We start from the raw sequence: 18,824 nt of genomic DNA, 5'->3' as shown, positions 1-18,824 counted from the left end.
GATAGCGCCATACAGCCCTCCTGTAGATAGCGCCATACAGTTCCCCCTGTAGATAGCGCCTTTCAGTCCCCCTGTAGATACCGCCATACAGCCCCCCTGTAGATAGCGCCATACAGCCCCCCCTGTAGATAGCGCCATACAGCCCCCCCTGTAGATAGCGCCATACAGCCCCCACTGTAGATAGCGCCATACAGCCCCCACTGTAGATAGCGCCATACAGTCCCCCCCTGTAGGGAACGCCATACAGTCCCCCCGTAGATAACGCCATACAGTCCCCCCGTAGATAACGCCATACAGCCCCCTCTGTAGATAGCGCCATACAGCCCCCTCTGTAGATATCTACAAAGGGCTGTATGGCGTTATCTACAGGGGGGCTGTATGGCGTTATCTACAGGGGGGCTGTATGGCGTTATGTACAGGGGGGCTGTATGGCGTTATCTACAGGGGGGCTGTATGGCGTTATCTACAGGGGGGCTGTATGGCGTTATCTACAGGGGGGCTGTATGGCGTTATCAAAAGGGGGGGTTTGTAAAAAAGGCACTATCTACAAGGGGGGGGGGCAGTCAAAAGTTTGCTATGGGGCCCAGTCTTTCCTAGTTACGCCCCTGTTACTACTACTCAAAGGATTGATCGCTACTACTACTCCTCAAAGGATCGATTCCTACTACTACTCAAAGGATTAAACCCTACTACTACTCCTCAAAGGATCGATCCCTACCACTACTCAAAGCATCGATCCCCACTACTACTCAAAGGATTATACCCTACTACTGCTCAAAGGATCGATCCCTACTATTACTCAAATGATCGATCCCTACTACTCAGTGGCGTAACTACCGCCGTAGCAGCAGTAGCAGCTGCTACGGGGCCCGCGGCATGAGTGGGCCCGTGTCGCCCGCCGGCACGGGCCCCCACCATGGCCGGAGGCTCCGCTAGCAGCCGCTATGGCTGCTACAGCGGGACGCCACTGAACAGTACGGCAGAGCAGGGAGGTATCTCCCCGCTCTGCCATTAAGCAAAAGACATGTATCCCCTATCCACAGGATAGGGGATACATGTGTGATCACTGGCAGCGATAGGGAGAAAGGGGGACTGAAAGTCCCCTGAAGTTCTCCATCACAAACCTCGGACATCCGGGGTCTGTGTCGGCAGCTCCGTAGAAATGAATGGAGAGCCGATCCCGCTTGTGCGCATGCGTGACCAGCGCTCCATTCATTTCTACAGAGCTGCGCAGACGCTGGAAGTCAGAGGTTAGTCATGGAGAACTTCAGGGGGACTTTCGGTCCCCCGTTCTCCCTATCGCTGCCAGCGATCACACATGTCTCCCCTATCCTGTGGATACGGGATACATGTCTTTTATTAGGACACACTGTAGGTCGCATTTTTTTGGGAGGGGGGATGCTGTATGGTGATCCCTACAGGGGGGGGGGGGGCTGAATGGCGTTCCCTACAGGGGGACGACGCTGTATGGCGTTCCCTACGGGGGTGGGGGACGCTGTATGGCGTTCCCTACAGGGGGGGGGACGCTGTATGGCGTTCCCTACAGGGGACGACGACGCTGTATGGCGTTCCCTACAGGGGGGGCTGTATGGCGTTCCCTACAGGGGGGGGGGAACGCTGTATGGCGTTCCCTACAGGGGGGGCTGTATGGCGTTCCCTACAGACCCCCCTGTAGGGAACGTCATACAGACTCCCTGTAGGTAACGCCATACAGTCCCCCCTGTAGATAACGCCATACAGCCCCCCCCCCGTAGATAACGCCATACAGTCCCCCCTCTAGATAACGCCATACAGTCCCCCCTCTAGATAAAGCCATACAGCCCCCTCTGTAGATAGCGCCATACAGTTCCCCCTGTAGATAGCGCCATACAGCCCCCCTGTAGATAGCGCCATACAGCCCTCCTGTAGATAGCGCCATACAGTTCCCCCTGTAGATAGCGCCTTCCAGTCCCCCTGTAGATACCGCCATACAGCCCCCCCTGTAGATAGCGCCATACAGCCCCCCCTGTAGATAGCGCCATACAGCCCCCCCTGTAGATAGCGCCATACAGTCCCCCCCTGTAGGGAACGCCATACAGTCCCCCCGTAGATAACGCCATACAGTCCCCCAGTAGATAACGCCATACAGTCCCCCCGTAGATAACGCCATACAGTCCCCCCGTAGATAACGCCATACAGCCCCCTCTGTAGATAGCGCCATACAGCCCCCTCTGTAGATATCTACAAAGGGCTGTATGGCGTTATCTACAGGGGGGCTGTATGGCGTTATCTACAGGGGGGCTGTATGGCGTTATCTACAGGGGGGCTGTATGGCGTTATGTACAGGGGGGCTGTATGGCGTTATCAAAAGGGGGGGTTTGTAAAAAAGGCACTATCTACAAGGGGGGGGGCAGTCAAAAGTTTGCTATGGGGCCCAGTCTTTCCTAGTTACGCCCCTGCTACTACTACTCAAAGGATAGATCGCTACTACTACTCCTCAAAGGATCGATCTCTACTACTGCACAAAGGATTGATCGCTACTACTACTCTTCAAAGGATCGATCTCTACTATTACTGAAAGGATTGATTGCTACTACTTCTCTTCAAAGGATCGATCTCTACTACTACTACTCAAAGGATTGATTGCTACTACTACTCCTCAAAGGATCGATCTTTACTACTAATCAAAGGATCGATCCCTACTACTACTCAAAGGATCGATCTCTACTACTACTCAAAGGATCGATCTCTACTATTTAATGGATCAATCCCTACTAGTAATCAAAGGCTCGATCCCTACTTTTACTCAAAGGATCGATCCATACTACTATTTAAAGGATTGATCCCTACTGCACTCAAAGGATTGATCCCTACTACTACGATCCCTACTGCAGTAAAAAGGGTTTTCTCCTCTCAACAACCCCTTAAAAATAGACATCATGGAGACACCCGCCAATAAGCAGTGACTCCCCATATGATAGATCCAGTCCGTCCATGTAATATTAAATTTTCCCTGTAGTGACTGCTGAAGGCAAAATCAGCAGCTGACGGCAACTTTACCTGCCAAAATCAGGAGCGTCTCTCATATTACAGGGGTTGTTTACGATGAGACAAACCCTTTAACACACAGAAAGGGGTGTTTAAAAGCATACAGCACAGAATACCATAAAGCGAGGCTCACCTGCTGCGATGGAGATGGACAATATTACACAGATGTTCAGTACAGTGTTCATGGTGGCACAGAGACTGATGTTGTAATGGACCAAACCCTTTACCTTTTTTTCTTTGTGCTTACTCGCATTGCAGTAGAACTTGTATTTATACGGATCTACAAGGAAGTTTTCTAGAGTTAAAAAGTTTATACTGCCACACCAAGTAGGCACCTCACTACATTAACTGGTCATGTTGGCATGGTTGCCCATACCTTAGGTAAATGTCCTCATAAACAACATGGAACATTCAGATATTTTGAAAACATAGTTATCCTATATATTATTATCAAGGGTGTCATCCTAAAAATACAGTGCCAGGGATATGTTGTCTGTAGCAGCGGAAGTGGAGCTAGCAGCGGAGGTGGACTGTCGTAAGGTATTGCTGTGTGCTCATGCAAAAAAAAGTTGCCGAAATTGAGGTACTGGTTGCAAACAAGTTTAAGTAGGTTATTGCAGGGTGTCAGGGAGAAAAGTACTCAGGAGACAGTCACAGGAGAAAGTAGCATTAATATTTGTGAAATATATGAGGATAGAAGTAAGAAGTTTGGTGGAGGATTTGAGAAGGAAGGAGTTTGGAGGAGGATTTGAGAAGGAGAGCCAGATTAATAGTAGAATGAAAAGTCAGGAGTAGGTAGAGGAAAAACTGAAGCAAACAGAAAATAAAATCCCCAAAATATATAATAATGCCAAACAAATGCACTATATAGTGAGGATGCACTCCCACGTGCCGTGTTTGCCATATATTTCTGCATCGGAAAACAACAATTTATGCCTATGGGAAAAATATTCTGCAACTCTAACTTAATTTCACTAGTTCTTGCTCTGCAGAATATTTTTTTCCATAGGTATACATTGTTGAGTTTTCCGCAGCGTATTGTAAAGTTTTACGTTGTGGAAATACAACGCAAGTACGTGGTGTGACTGCACCCAAACAGTAATGTGTCTGTCTTTGTGCCCCACACAGTAAGGGTATGTTCACACGGCCTATTTTCAGCCATTTTCGGCCGTAAACGGCCGAAAAGCGGCTGAAAAATCGGAAGCAGAACGCCTCCAAACATCTGCCCATTGAAATCAATGGGATAAACGGCATTCTGTTCAGAGAAAAAGAAGTGCAGGACACTTCCTGGGACTTTTTGGAGCGGTTTTTCATAGACTCTATTGAAAAATCGCAGCGAAAATCGCGAGTGGCTTAAAAATTTTCTGAAAATCAGGAGCTGTTTTCCCTTGAAAACAGCTCTGTATTTTCAGATGTTTTTTTGCTAAGTGTGTGAACATACCCTTATAATGCCCCAGCACATTAATACTGCCCCTCTTAGTGCCACCACACAGTAAGTGCCCCAACACAGTAATAGTGTCCCTCTTTGTGCCACCGCCAAGTAATAACGCCCCAACATATTAATACTGCCCTATTAATGCCACAACACTGTAATAGTGCCCCTCTTTGTGCCACCACACAGTAATAGTGCCCCAACACATTAATACTGCCCCTCTTAGTGCCACCACACATAAATATTGGCTGCAACACAGTAATACTGCCCCTTCACAGTAATAGTCCTTCCTTACTGCTCCTACACTATAATAATGCCCCATAGGCTCTCCTCCTTGTCTGTAAGCTGAGAAGAAGGAATCTTCTCAGCTATACTATCATGTTACCGCAAAGGCTCTGATCCTTCCCTGACAAGAGGGAAAAAGGAGTCTCCTCAACTATACTGCCATGTTACTTCAGAGGCTCTGCTTCTTCCCTGACAAGAGGAGAAAAAGGTGTCTCCTCAGCTATACTGTCATACTATTGCATAGGCTCTCCTCTTTGCCGGAAAACTGAGAAGGGATCTTCTCAGCTATACTGCCATGTTACGCAGAGGCTCTGCTCCTTCCCTGACAAGCTGAAAAGGAGTCTCCTCAACTATACTGCCATGTTACTACAGAGGCTCCGCTCCTTCCCTGACAAGGTGAAACGAAGGAGTCTCCTCAACTATACTACCATGCTACTACAGATGCTCTGCTCCTTCCCTAACAAGCTGAAAAGGAGTCTCCTCAACTATACTGCCATGTTACCACAGAGGCTCTGCTCCTTCCCTGACAAGCTGAAAAGGAGTCTCCTCAACTATACCGCCATGTTACTACAGAGACTGCTCCTTCCATGACAAGCGGAAAAGGAGTCTCCTCAACTATACTGCCATGTTACTACAGAGACTCTGCTACTGCCCTGACAAGCTGAAAAGGCGTCTCCTCAACTATACTGCCATGTTACTACAGAGGCTCCGCTCCTTCCCGGACAAGCTGAAAAGAAGGAGTCTCCTCAACTATACTGCCATGTTACTACAGAGACTCTGCTCCTTCCCTGACAGGAGGAAAAAAAAGAAGTATCCTTAACTAAACTGCTATGCTACTTCAGAGGCTCTGCTCTTTCCCTGACAAGCTGAGGAGAAGTTTCCTTGATCAGCCATACTGCCATGCTACTGCAAAGGCTATGGAAATGATCCCTGTGTAGTGTAATTCTGCAGTCATACGCCCTTCTATCTGTTGCCTACTTTATGCTAACTTATATTCGGCAGGTAAGTAAGAAGTAGGGGACAAATAAAAAGGAGTATAACTGCAGTATCAAATTACACAGTGTTCGTTTGTTGTCTGTTACCATGGAGATGCACAGGCCTGCATAGGAGCTGTAGATACAAAATAATAGGAACGTTTTAATAAAGACCGATTGCAAAGTTGCTTAATTTTAAATGCAAATATACAATATAAAGAATTTATATAAAAATAACCAAAGAAGGAACATGCAGTGGTCATTTGTGTCAACATGACGTCATCGCTGCAGCTCAGTCAACAAAGATTGTCGGGAGGCAATGGAGTGGCAGGAGATTTAAAAGGTAAGTATTGCTTTATTTAAAAATTATTTCACACCAGTCCCTCTACCTTCCCTGGCCTGTTTTTTTTCTTGATCCTAGACAACCCCGAACAAGCTTTATTTACATAAGAATAAACTACTCCTTAAAGGGGTTGTCCACGCACGGACAATTAATGACCTATTCGCAGGATAGGTCATCAGTATATGATCTGTGGGGGTCCGACACCCAGACCCTGCACCGATCAGCGGCTCCGGCTGCCTCCAGGCACCGGATGTCCATGCCGGAAACAGATGGCGCCGGTCACAGTATAGCGGCCGAGCTGCAGTATTCAAGTGAATAGGAGCAGAGTTGCTATTCTGCAGCACGGCCGCTATGCAGTAGTCGGAGCCATCTGCTTCTGGCACCGATTACTGCATACCCTTCATAACATCTGGCACACTGAGGTAGCCGGAGCAGCCGGTCGGTGCGGGGTCCGGGTGTCGGACCCCCACCGATCATATACTGATGACCTATCTGGTGGATAGGTCACCAGTTGTCCATGCCTGGACAACCCCTTTAAAGTGTCACTGTCCTGAGCCATGTTTTCAGTCCTCCAAAATGTTACGAGACAGGTACTAGAAAGGGAGGAGGGGGATGCAGCTGCTGTTTCTCTTAGTTTCTGTGAATCTGCATGCTGCGCGAGGGGAGAGCAAACAAGTTGTGAGACCTCTGATTGGCCCAGTTTGCTGTTAAGAGTCGGCTAGGGGAGAGTGAGAATATGCATTTTTGGGGAGCAGGAGAAGGAAAAATATAAAAAAACACAGGTCACAGACAGCTATCGTAGCAATCATTTTTATTGGGCACAAGAATCCCCCAAAAAATGTCAGATAACGATCAGCTTTGTCATTATTGCATTAGTCTTGGATCCCTCTTCATTGCTGTGGTGGACGGCTTTAGTACAGCTGCTCCTGATGCTGCCGTCTGCATTCGGCTGTGACTCCGGAGTATTTGGACAGACACTTTGAGTGGCACAACCTTGATAGGAAATCTCTACTGGTGATTCTGGAAAGAAAAAAAGCACATTACAAATGAAACGCACTTGATGGAGCTGAACTGCAATACCGGACCCAACCTGTAGACAAGAATGGCGCTGTTTCTCTATCACGTTATTTTGGCATTTATGAAATTCCCTAAAATACTCTGTAAAGTGGCTCCAATGTCCACCTTATAATGGGGTATTCCCATCTCAGACATTTATGGCATATCCACACGACCAACATCTATATGGATGGGCGGAAAAGGAATGAAGAGACGGAAACACACGTGCACGGATCTATGCATTCAATGCTATGGCATTTCCCTAACTCCCATAGAACAGAATTGAGGGAGACGAGTACACGTGCGCACACCTCTCCATTCATTCTCCACCTGGATACGGCAACTGTCTCACCTAATGGGATGGAGATCGGGTGACCCCCGTTCTCCAGACAGCGGTGGGTCCCAGAGGTGGGACCCGCGGATATGCCATAACGCCATATAGTTTTAACAAAAACAAAAAACAAACAAACAATAAAAACATGATGTTCAAAGATGAACATTGCCTTAAAGGGATTTTCTAGCCAGTAAAAGTTGATGGCCTATCCTCAGGATAGGCCATCAATAGCTGATCAGTTGGGTTCTGAATCCCGGAACCCCCACCGATCAGCTGTTTTGAACAGGGTGCAGCGCTGCTTCCGCTTCATTTCCACTTGCTCACTGTGAATGGTTAACATGGATGTAGCGGCGATTCACAGGTATTGCAGCCTTTTCTCCCATTGAAGTGAATGTGAGAAGTCTGCAATACATGTGAACCGCCGCTAAATACGTGTCGAAGAGTCACAGTGAGCAAGAGAAAATGAAGGGGATCACCCCCATCAAAACAGCTGATCGGAGTCAGACCCCAACCGATCAGCTATTGATGGACTGTCCTGAGGATAGGCCATCAATTTTCACTGGCTGGAAAACCCCTTTAAAGGTAAATTACATTACAAATTTCAGTATTATTCTACATTTTATAGTTGTATTTATTGAAATTTTTAGATTTCAATTTTTCCCCCAAAAATAAAACGATAATTTTAAAGGAGAACTCTACCTTTTTTTTTACAACTTTGACCATTCCACAGTTGATATTCACACGTTATATGATGTTTTCGTCTAAATTTCTGTGTAAAGCTATATACTTAATTCTGCTGGTTTCCTGTTACCAGAGGGCAGTGCATTATGGGAGTTCAGATGGCAGGTACACAGTTAAACTTGGCCCATATGCATAAGATTTTCTGCGCAATTCACACCACATGTACCTCTGCATGAAAATCAGAGCATGCTGTAGATTTTTAACCCTTAGAAATGCATAGAGTGCAACCTGCCGCAAAATCCGTGGCAAAATTCCACATGTAGCAATTTGATTTTGACCCACATTCCTAGCAGATTTGCTGCAGATTTGCAACAAAAACCTAATTATCTGCAATGTCTGGATCTGAACTTAGGGGTCAGCTGTGAGGTCACATGTCTGACAGTGGGGCGGAGTCAAAGTGTTGTCTGTTTCCAAGGGTAACTGTCAGAAAAAGGCTCTGTATATAAGTCAAGGAAAAGACAGGAAATGACACACAGATTCATAAACCCAGACAGATGATCATCACCTCCATAGCCCAGGTATCCTGAAGACGTGAGGCACATGTCTTCTAGACCAGTACACAGGGTCTGATTTATTGGTGTACATCCTCTCAGTCCCGCCTGGACGCAGAAAGGACATTTCAACCCATTCTTTGTCATGTTCCTTGGAGCAACTGGAAGATAAGAAATCATCAGCGGGGGATTATAGATTTATGTAGATAAAAGCAATTATCTATCTATCTATCTATCTCATATCTAGAGAATAATCTTGGCAGGCAAGTTGCTTGATATAAAGAGACTATATGAGCTGCCTAGCAACAGAGGTGACTACTCTGGATCCCCACACTCTGACAGAGACAAGGGTGGGCACCTCCCATCAAAGTGAAATCTGATTGGTTGCTGAGGGCACTGTGAGTCCCAATGTGAGAGGACACTGATGAACGTTTCTTATACTCACTCTTTGGAATATCCTTGTTGCATTTGTCGGTTTTGCAGCACTGGGCTTTGGCTGCTATATGAATTTTGTCTAAGGTGAACGAATAGGACAGATCACAAATCTCCGGAAAGCCGCAGGATTTGTGAGGACTCCTTAAGATGAAGGTTTCTAAAGATATAACAAATATTAAAAAAAACATGAGTTTAGTAATATTACACATCGTTATATTGGACCTTCTAATACCAAATAAGCCCCACCTCTGATTCATGAAACCACGCCCATTTCTTAAATTTTTTTGTCCAGTGGTATACCTAGAAGCTCCACGAAACCATCCCTAGCCATCGGGTTGTCTTATCTCAAACCCACCCGGCGATTGGCTGTGTGATACATGACTGGGCTGGATCCACCAGAGAGGGTCCACTCACAGTTAGGAGCTCTTCACTCTGGTTCATAGAGGGGGGGGTGGCGTCCTGAGTTGAGGAACCCCCTCTAAGATATTCATGCACCATATTAGGGGTTATCTTATTGAGACAACCTATTTAAAAGAAATGCAGTCTAAGGTCCCCTAGGGCCTAAGGACCTGGTTTGCTGCCACAACTTCACCACCCCATTTAATTATACCAGTGTATTTGTTTGACTGTGCTCCTTTCCTGATTTGTCAATTTAGAATGGTCCTTGGACAACCCCTTCTCTTAAGCTCCATTGGTGTTCAGCTGATTGCTGTGGTAAAACTCCTGGTGATCAACTGGTTTTTCCGAGGAAGATGTAGGTGGCTGAGCCTTTCTCCAACAGCGGCCCCTTCAGGAAAAATTTAGTAGTACAGGGCTTCCTTTTATTTGAATGGGAGACCAAGAGGCGCTGAGTGCTCCAGTGGTAAAGGCTGTTGCAGCGGTTAGCAAAGGATATGTTCACCCAGGCAAATTGCAGGCATATTTCGGAGTGTAAATAGCCTTGTAATAGGCCTCGAAATACATTTGCAATATGCCTAGAAACAGCTCCCATTGATTTTAATGGGAAAAATGCCAAACAATGACACCAGTACATATATTACATAAAATGGAAAAGGACATCTAGAGATGTAGCTGGCCCTAATGTGTCAACAGACATCTGCTATCTGTGCTGGCAATGTGTTAATGTCATACACTATAACACTGCACTAACACAACGCCACCTGCTCGCTGCATAACCAGAAGTCCTCACATTCCCAAACTCTAAAAGGATATTATCATATATTCCAAGACTTTGGTTGTTCAAAGAGGGACCACCTTGAGTAATTAACATTAAAACCACCCGCCTAATATTATGTACGTTATCCTCGTGCCATCAAAAGATCTCTGACCCGTCGAGGCATGGACTCCACAAGTCCTCTGAAGGTTCCTGTGGTTCTGGTACAAGACGTGGCAGCAGATCCTGTAAGTTGTGAGGTGCGGCCTCCATGGATCAGACTTGTTTTTCCAGCACATCCCACAGATGATCGATCAGATTGAGATCTCGGGAATTTGGAAACAAGTCATCACCTTGAAGTCTTTGTCATTGTCCTCACCATTCCTGAACAATGTTGGCACTTGTGGCGGGGGCATTATCCTGCTGAAAGAGGGCACTGCCATTAGGGAATACCGCTGCCATGAAGGGGGTACTTGTCTGCAGCAATGTTTAGGTCGGTGGTACATGTCACATCTACATGAATGTCAGGATCCATCAGAACATGGCCCAAACCATCATATTGCCCCCGCCGGCTTGTCTTCATCCCATAGTGCATCCTTGTGCCATCTCTACCCCATGTAAGCGACACACACGCACCCGACCGGCCACATGATCTAAAATAAAACGTGATTCATCAGACCAGGCCACCTTCTTCCATTACTCCATAGTCCAGTTCTGATGCTCACGTGCCCATTGTGAGCTCTTTTAGGGCTCAGCATGGGCTCTTTGACCAGTCCAGCTATGTAGTCCAAAACACAGTAAGCTCCGATGTTCTGCATGTTCTGACATTGTTCTAACATTTTCAGCAGTTTGTGGTACAGTAGATATTCTGTGGGAACGCACCAGACGGGCTAGTCTTCACTCCTCACACAAACATCAATAAATCTTAGGCGCCTATGACCCTGTCGCCAGGTCACCGTTTGTCCTTTCTTGGACCAGGGCCAATTTTAGACAAAGTGTGGCCCTGGGCCAGGTTAAAAGTGGGGCCCCAAATGCTGAATTAGAGCTTGTTCACATCTGTGTCGGGGTTCCATTTATGGCTTCTGTCAGACCTTTCCATCAGGGGAACCCATGACCGCAAACAAAACAGAAACCATAGCCATTACCATTGCAAATGGTTTCAGTTTGTCTCCGTTCTGTAAGGTTTCTGTTTTTTTGGCGGGAACAATAGCGCAGTCGACTGCGCTATTGATTCTGTCTAAAAAACGGAAACCTTACGGAACGGAGACAAACGGAAACCATTTGCAACGGAAACATTACCATTGAAATCAATGGTAATGCAAAAGGAAGCTATGGTTTCCGTTTGGTTTGCGTTCATGGGTCCCCCTGACAGAAAGGTCTGACAGAAGCCCTCAATGGAACCCCGACCCTGATGTGAACACAGCCTTACTGTATCAATAATGCAGTCAATTCAGAAGGCGATGTGCAGAGAACTGCATCGCTGATTTCTAGCGCGTCCAGGAGAGCTGCAAGACACAAAGCATATGTCCCCCCTCACACACCAAAAAATGATCTACAGTATATACCGTACATATACAGTTATTGAATCTTACCACTATACCAGATTAAATATTACCCCCATAGTGTTACTGAAAAACACAGCCACAACACAACCACATAGTGACTGAATAATACCCCCATACTGTTACTGAATAAAAAACACAATACAAAGACCAATATTACCACCATGTAGTGACCATATAGTGGTAGATAAGTTATACACAGGAGCTCTGCAGACCATATAAGTGATTACAGCACATTTATTTCCAGTGACTCACAGGTGATGTTTTCTCTGATTAGAGTCATTCGCTTTCCCTTTTTTACTCCATCCGGCTCAGACCACTGTGACGACTTATTCCAGCCACAACTCGTCTCTACAGAATTAGACACACAGACATGTTGGTTTCTCGCTTTTCAAGCACCCTCCACACCTATTGTAAACCTAGAAACGGAGTCCGACACACCAAGGTTATAGAAATATAACAAATTTTATTAAGCACATAACAAAAAAGCATTAAAAAGTTTAAAGATGATGGCCACAGCATGGAAAGGATGGCAGACAGTGATATATACAATATTAAAGTTGAATGCATTGGATAGCAAGGTGACAAAAGGAAATATTGACAATTCCCACTTCATACATGATCGAGTGAATAAATGAATACATAAATGAATACATGTATGTGGATGTAGTTAAAGTGCACAAAGTCCTGCAATAGGTACAATGGGTAAAGACCACACCAGCCGGTGTATGTTGGTCACGACCAGATGCAGGAGTTGAGGTGCAACAACAATCCGTTCACATACATGTAGATATCACTGGATATCACTGGATATAAGCATGAAGGTAACAGCAAAAACAATCAGGTGAAAGTTCAAAAGAGGGAGTAGGACGTCTTACCCATGTCACACACAGCACTGTCTGGCATCAACCCCGACGCGCGTTTCGGCCCTCGAGCCTTCGTCTGGGGGTGGTGTCAGAAGGTGAGGAGACAACCTTTTAAACAGTTAGAGGCAAATCAGAGCATCAGGGGGCAGCTGAAGCTACTAAAAATCGCTGTACAATGTATTGTAATCCATCAGTCTGGTGTGTCTGCCGGCATATGAACCATAATCGAACATATACATAAGAACACATAACTCTATATGCACATGCTCACATATACATACACATACATAAATCAAAAAGTAAATGTAAAAATGAAGATATAAAATCATAATTAAGTACTATTACACCCGCAACAACATATGTATATTGAAGGTTCACATGATACAATATATGCACACATATATGTTTTCCCCTACACTCACATATTCAAAGGTGTCAGAGTTCATACATTACATATGCATTCAATATATACAATATATCCGTGCTTGGGAGGCTGGCATGCCGGAACTTTTGTTCGGCTGCTTGTGTCCCTGGCCGGACTGGGCTGCGGGACACGTGACTCTCGCCTCGCTTCCGGTCCCGGCGGCAGACACACCAGACTGATGGATTACAATACATTGTACAGCGATTTTTAGTAGCTTCAGCTGCCCCCTGATGCTCTGATTTGCCTCTAACTGTTTAAAAGGTTGTCTCCTCACCTTCTGACACCACCCCCAGACGAAGGCTCGAGGGCCGAAACGCGCGTCGGGGTTGATGCCAGACAGTGCTGTGTGTGACATGGGTAAGACGTCCTACTCCCTCTTTTGAACTTTCACCTGATTGTTTTTGCTGTTACCTTCATGCTTATATCCAGTGATATCCAGTGATATCTACATGTATGTGAACGGATTGTTGTTGCACCTCAACTCCTGCATCTGGTCGTGACCAACATACACCGGCTGGTGTGGTCTTTACCCATTGTACCTATTGCAGGACTTTGTGCACTTTAACTACATCCACATACATGTATTCATTTATGTATTCATTTATTCACTCGATCATGTATGAAGTGGGAATTGTCAATATTTCCTTTTGTCACCTTGCTATCCAATGCATTCAACTTTAATATTGTATATATCACTGTCTGCCATCCTTTCCATACTGTGGCCATCATCTTTAAACTTTTTAATGCTTTTTTGTTATGTGCTTAATAAAATTTGTTATATTTCTATAACCTTGGTGTGTCGGACTCCGTTTCTAGGTTTACAATTCATTTAGTGGGCATCTTCACCGATACCATCATGTTCACTCAGGGCTTGTAAGTCCCGCCTCCCCTCTTGTTGTCCCTCTAATTAGCCTACATTTATATTAAAGATATTTATCTTACTAACGATTTATGTTTGGGACTTGGGCTTGGCTGGCGCTGCTTCTTTGGTGCTCTCCATATAGGTTTAGTAACCCTCCACACCTATACCCCATCCTCTATACAAACTCCTAATCCACAGTGCCCCAGAAGATAATAATGATCCCTCAGTGCTCGACACAATAAAAGTGCTCCATCAGTAACCGTGCCCCCTTTGTGCCCCCACAGCAGTAAAGCCCCCTTTGTGCCCCCTGTAGATAGTGCCACACACAGCCCGCCTGTAGATAGCGCCACAGTCCTCCCCCTTATATATATAGTGCCACACAATTCCCCTTAGTACATAGTGCCACAGCCTGCCTTTTTTCTTTATAGTGCCACACAGCGCCCCTCCCTTGTATATATAGTGCCCCACAGACCCCTTTGTATAAAATGCCAGACCTCCCCTTGTCTATAGTGCCACACAGCCCACCTCTCTTCTATATAGTGCCACACAGCGCCCCTCCCTTGCATATGTAGTGCCACACAGCCCCCCTTGTATAAAGTGCTAGACAGCCCCCCTTGTATATAGTGTCACACAACCCCCTCCCTTGTAGTGTCACACAGCCCCTTCTTGTATATAGTGTCACAAAGCACCCCCTTGTATATAGTGCCACACCCCTCCTTGTATATAGTGCTACACAGCAATCCCACCTGTATATTGCCATAAAGCCCTTGTATATAGTGCCACACAGAACCCCACTCTTGTATAAAGTGCCAAAAAGACTCTCCTTGTATATAGTGCCTTACAGCAACCCTCCCTTGTATATAGTGCCACACAGCCCCCCTCCCTTGTATATAGTGCTATACAACAATCCCCCCATATATTGCCACACAGACCCCTCCCTTGTATATAGTGCCACACAGAACCCCCTCTTGTATATAGTGCTACATAGCGTCCCCCCTTGTTATTTATAGTGCTAAACAGAGTCCCCCCTTGTATATATTGCTACACCGCCACCCAAAAAATATTTTGTCCTTACCTTTCTCCGTTCCCGCAATAGATGGAGCGATGCACAGCCCCCGGGCGGGACGCATGCACAGATCAGCGTGATGCAGTGACATCACGGCGGCCGGCGCAGGGATTCTTCCAAGCGCCTTATATGCTGCAGGCTTAGGGGACGCAGATACAAGTGAATGTGGTTGTCGCTAGCACAGGGGCTCCCTCCGGTGCTAGCAATGCCATTGGGAATGAGGGAGCCCATGTCTCCCGGCCCATAAATGTTTAGCTACTAAAATAGCCCCACTGCTGGGACTCCCAGCGATCAGTTTTAATCTGTGGTGAAACCTGGCAGTATGTGTTTAATTTCCTTGCAGTGCCACCATAGGGAAAAATAGGTATTACACAGTTCACATTCATATCAATGTATTGTCTGTGTAATGCAGGACAGGACAGGACAGGTCCTCCAGAGGAAGAGACACTCTTTGAAATCACTCTTCACTCTGTGCAAAAGATGAGGATCCTAAACAGAGGACCCCCCTCTATTACCTCACAATTCACTAAAAAGGTACCAAAAAAATTGGGTTTTCTAGACAACCCCTATTATATTGCTGAATGTTTTTTGTGAATATCTCCAAGTGAATGGCCACTTACCGCATGTTATTTCTATCAGGCTACTTATACAAGAAGTCACTGAGGGGTCACATGCGACATTAGCGCCAGAACACGTAGCTGCATTATGGGCTGAGCAGGTTTCACACTTCAAGGAGGATACTGAAATAAACACAATACACACAGGGTTCATGATCAGGGTTACATAGAAATGACAAGCCACATGGGTATGATGTCGGTTGAACATATCAAGACTAGTTTTCAGCCTCTGAACATAAATAATGAATGTTCCCATTCACTGACAACAAGCAGAAATCTTGAAAATTGTGAATAATTGATATACAAAGTATATTACAAAGTTGCAGAACTTTTTCTTAATAATGAATAGTCTTCAATAACTCATCATAATGACGGGCCCCATTATATGTCAAAGAGGTCCGTCGGGCGCCACTGGCATGCGTCATGTGACAGATCCGGCACAGATGTGAACACAGCCTTAGTGATATCACTTTATTTGAGACCCGTTTGATGGTTTCCAAACATAGCATTTCTTGTCCTAGCAAAAAACTTACTTTACACAAATGATAGCAAAATATAAAGAGCAAATACGGATTTAAACTACATTAGGCTTTATCCCACATCTGATAGTCCAGAAATTAATAGTCCGGCATGTGTTTCCAGCTCTGAACTGGAAGTTGATAGAATCTCACAAGAACCAATTACGAGACTCCTCTGTATAGAAAATATAATTTAGATCAGAAATGTATTTTGGTAAATTTTTTGTGAAAGTCCAATAATCCGGCAGTTATCTGGAAGCAGCCAATGCCGGATTAAAGAATCTCTAGTGTAATATATGATATAAATGAGTAAGTAAATTACAATTTACAGAAGCTACAGTATCACAATGTCCTCGTGTCGTCAGTTCTCACCTGGGCTGATGAAGGTCACACCGTAGCCGGTGAGGATTAGAAGAAGCGTCTTCATGGCGAGCGCAGGATCAGAACCTCTCATTTCCAACCAGTGGTTTTCTATGTTGTCATTGCTGATCGCTTATATATTTATAGTCCCGTACAAACAAGTAGGTCAGTAAGTTACTTATATTACACAACCCTTAATTATAAGGGTGTCTTCCATATAGAACAGTCCCAGCCACACTCATTCCTATGACGATATCACTGACCTATGGCAATGCTATAGCTTCTTTCAGAATGCAGATTATTTTGGGTTAATTTGTACACATGCCAACGTATGTTACATTTATTTATGCACTGTGCATTTAAGTGCTGTGATTTTTGTGCAGTTTTCACATTTTTGTTTACTAGGTGGCACTCTACAGGACGGGTGGCCTGTCCACTTGTGTTGTATTTTACATTGCAGTGCAACGTTCCTTCAGTTTGGCAGGTGTCTCGCCGGTTGGTAACTAAATTGCTCTGGCATCAGGCTGGACGGCCTGGTCATCATCTTTGCGCTCTGACAATGCCAGGACGTCAGAGTGGGGCTACGCCATGTCCCGATGCTAAGGGCAGCACCTTGAGCATAAAGTGGCGGTGTTCCTGTGAAGGCTTGTTCAATGTTCAGGTGCCTGGCTTTAGAACAAGAGCTGCAAGAGTAGCTGAAGAGAAAGCTGTGGAAGTGATGGCACTTATGTTGAGCCTGAGACTGAGTTCTAGAGCATGTTGCGGGTGACTGGCTGGAGCCTCCCCTTTAGAGCAATGACACGCCAGAACCCACCCCGCCCCTGCAAGCGGTGGCGGGTGACGGGCCAGAGCCTCCCCCTAAGAGCGGTGGCGGGTGACGGGCCAGAGCCTCCCCTCTAGAGCAATGACACGCCAGAACCCACCCCGCCCCTGCAAGCGGTGGCGGGTGACGGGCCAGAGCCTCCCCCTAAGAGCGGTGGCGGGTCAGAGCCTCCCCCTAAGAGCGGTGGCGGGTGACGGGCCAGAGCCTCCCCTCTAGAGCAATGACACGCCAGAACCCACCCCCCCCCCCTGCAAGCGGTGGCGGGTGACGGGCCAGAGCCTCCCCCTAAGAGCGGTGGCGGGTGACGGGCCAGAGCCTCCCCCTAAGAGCAATGACACGCCAGAACCCACCCCCCCCTGCAAGCGGTGGCGGGTGACGGACCAGAGCCTCCCCCTGCAAGCGGTGGCGGGTGACGGGCCAGAGCCTCCCCCTAAGAGCGGTGGCGGGTGACGGGCCAGAGCCTCCCCCTAAGAGCTTTGGTGGGCTGGATGCCCCCCCATGTGCAGTGTGGCGGGTGACATGCAGAAGCCTCCTAAGAGCACTGGTGGGTGACTTGTAAGAGCCTCGCCACAGGTACTAGTGTGCAGCTAGTACAGTGTAGCCATAAGAGGCCTGAATTTGCTGGACCAACCCCTACATAAGGCAGGCACGCCATCAGCTCTGTCCATGATAAGTGTAAGCCATCCATCACTAGTCATATGAAAGGGACTGCCTCACATTTAAAAAAAATTAAATGGTGTTCTGCTGTGGCTGTGCGCACCATCAACACCGGCATAGGAAAGTTCAGCTGCCACAAATTTCCTGGTACTGTACTATCTTTTCCAGGGCACCAGCATTGGCCCTTATATCACCGCTACCGCAGGGCCGCACTTTACAGGATTAAGGCTTTAAGTGTCCCAGCCCTATAGATAAAAGCAACTAAAAGTCAACGCTCGTTTATGTAAAGAACACAAGCACTGTCACTTATTACTAGGACTCCTTATAGTCACTGGTGTTTATAAAGCAAATCCCGATGCAATACAAGGAAAAATTGTGTATTTGCCGTGTCCGTAAAGGGGTGGGGCTTATGAAGGGAGCAACCGCAAGAGGAGATCTTAGCGCCTCCCACTATTTAATTTAGTTTGTTAAATCTCCTTTAGTTAGGATTTTTTCCTAAGGAACTCTCCATTCAAAACTAATGTTATTCTTAGTGCAGGGCCTGGATGGGTGGAGCATGACAAATTTTTCTCTTTGAATCCCTGGGTCATGACTTCAGATTACGTACTATGTATAATTTTTTTCCCCAAATTGTAATGTTACAGGTCAGGCTGGGTGAACATGACGAGCTACAGACTTCCTTCACACAAACTGAATTAAAACGGAGAGTGTACCTGGCCCAAGTAAAAAAAAAATATTTATGGGGGGGTGATCTCAAAACACCACCTCAGCACCCATGAACTATTTTTTGGACACATC

The 18,824-nt window shown here is 46.2% G+C and overlaps 1 protein-coding gene across 1 annotated transcript; it reads right to left on the bottom strand.

The window, feature by feature from the left end:
* Window positions 1–6,864: 6,864 nt before the first annotated feature.
* LOC142662610 (phospholipase A2 inhibitor gamma subunit B-like) lies at window positions 6,865–16,640 on the bottom strand. The gene is made up of 5 exons (XM_075840822.1): window positions 16,559–16,640; window positions 15,672–15,791; window positions 9,129–9,275; window positions 8,698–8,844; window positions 6,865–7,081 (listed from the first exon to the last, which is right to left on the bottom strand). The coding sequence occupies exons 1-5, from the start codon at window positions 16,638–16,640 to the stop codon at window positions 6,903–6,905; spliced, it is 675 nt and encodes a 224-aa protein (XP_075696937.1). The 3' UTR covers window positions 6,865–6,902.
* Between the last annotated feature and the right edge of the window lie 2,184 nt (window positions 16,641–18,824).

This window comes from Rhinoderma darwinii, chromosome 10 (genome assembly GCF_050947455.1).
Source record: "Rhinoderma darwinii isolate aRhiDar2 chromosome 10, aRhiDar2.hap1, whole genome shotgun sequence".
NCBI classification, from domain to species: Eukaryota; Metazoa; Chordata; class Amphibia; order Anura; family Rhinodermatidae; genus Rhinoderma; species Rhinoderma darwinii.
This window is presented reverse-complemented; position numbering and strand designations above follow the sequence as displayed.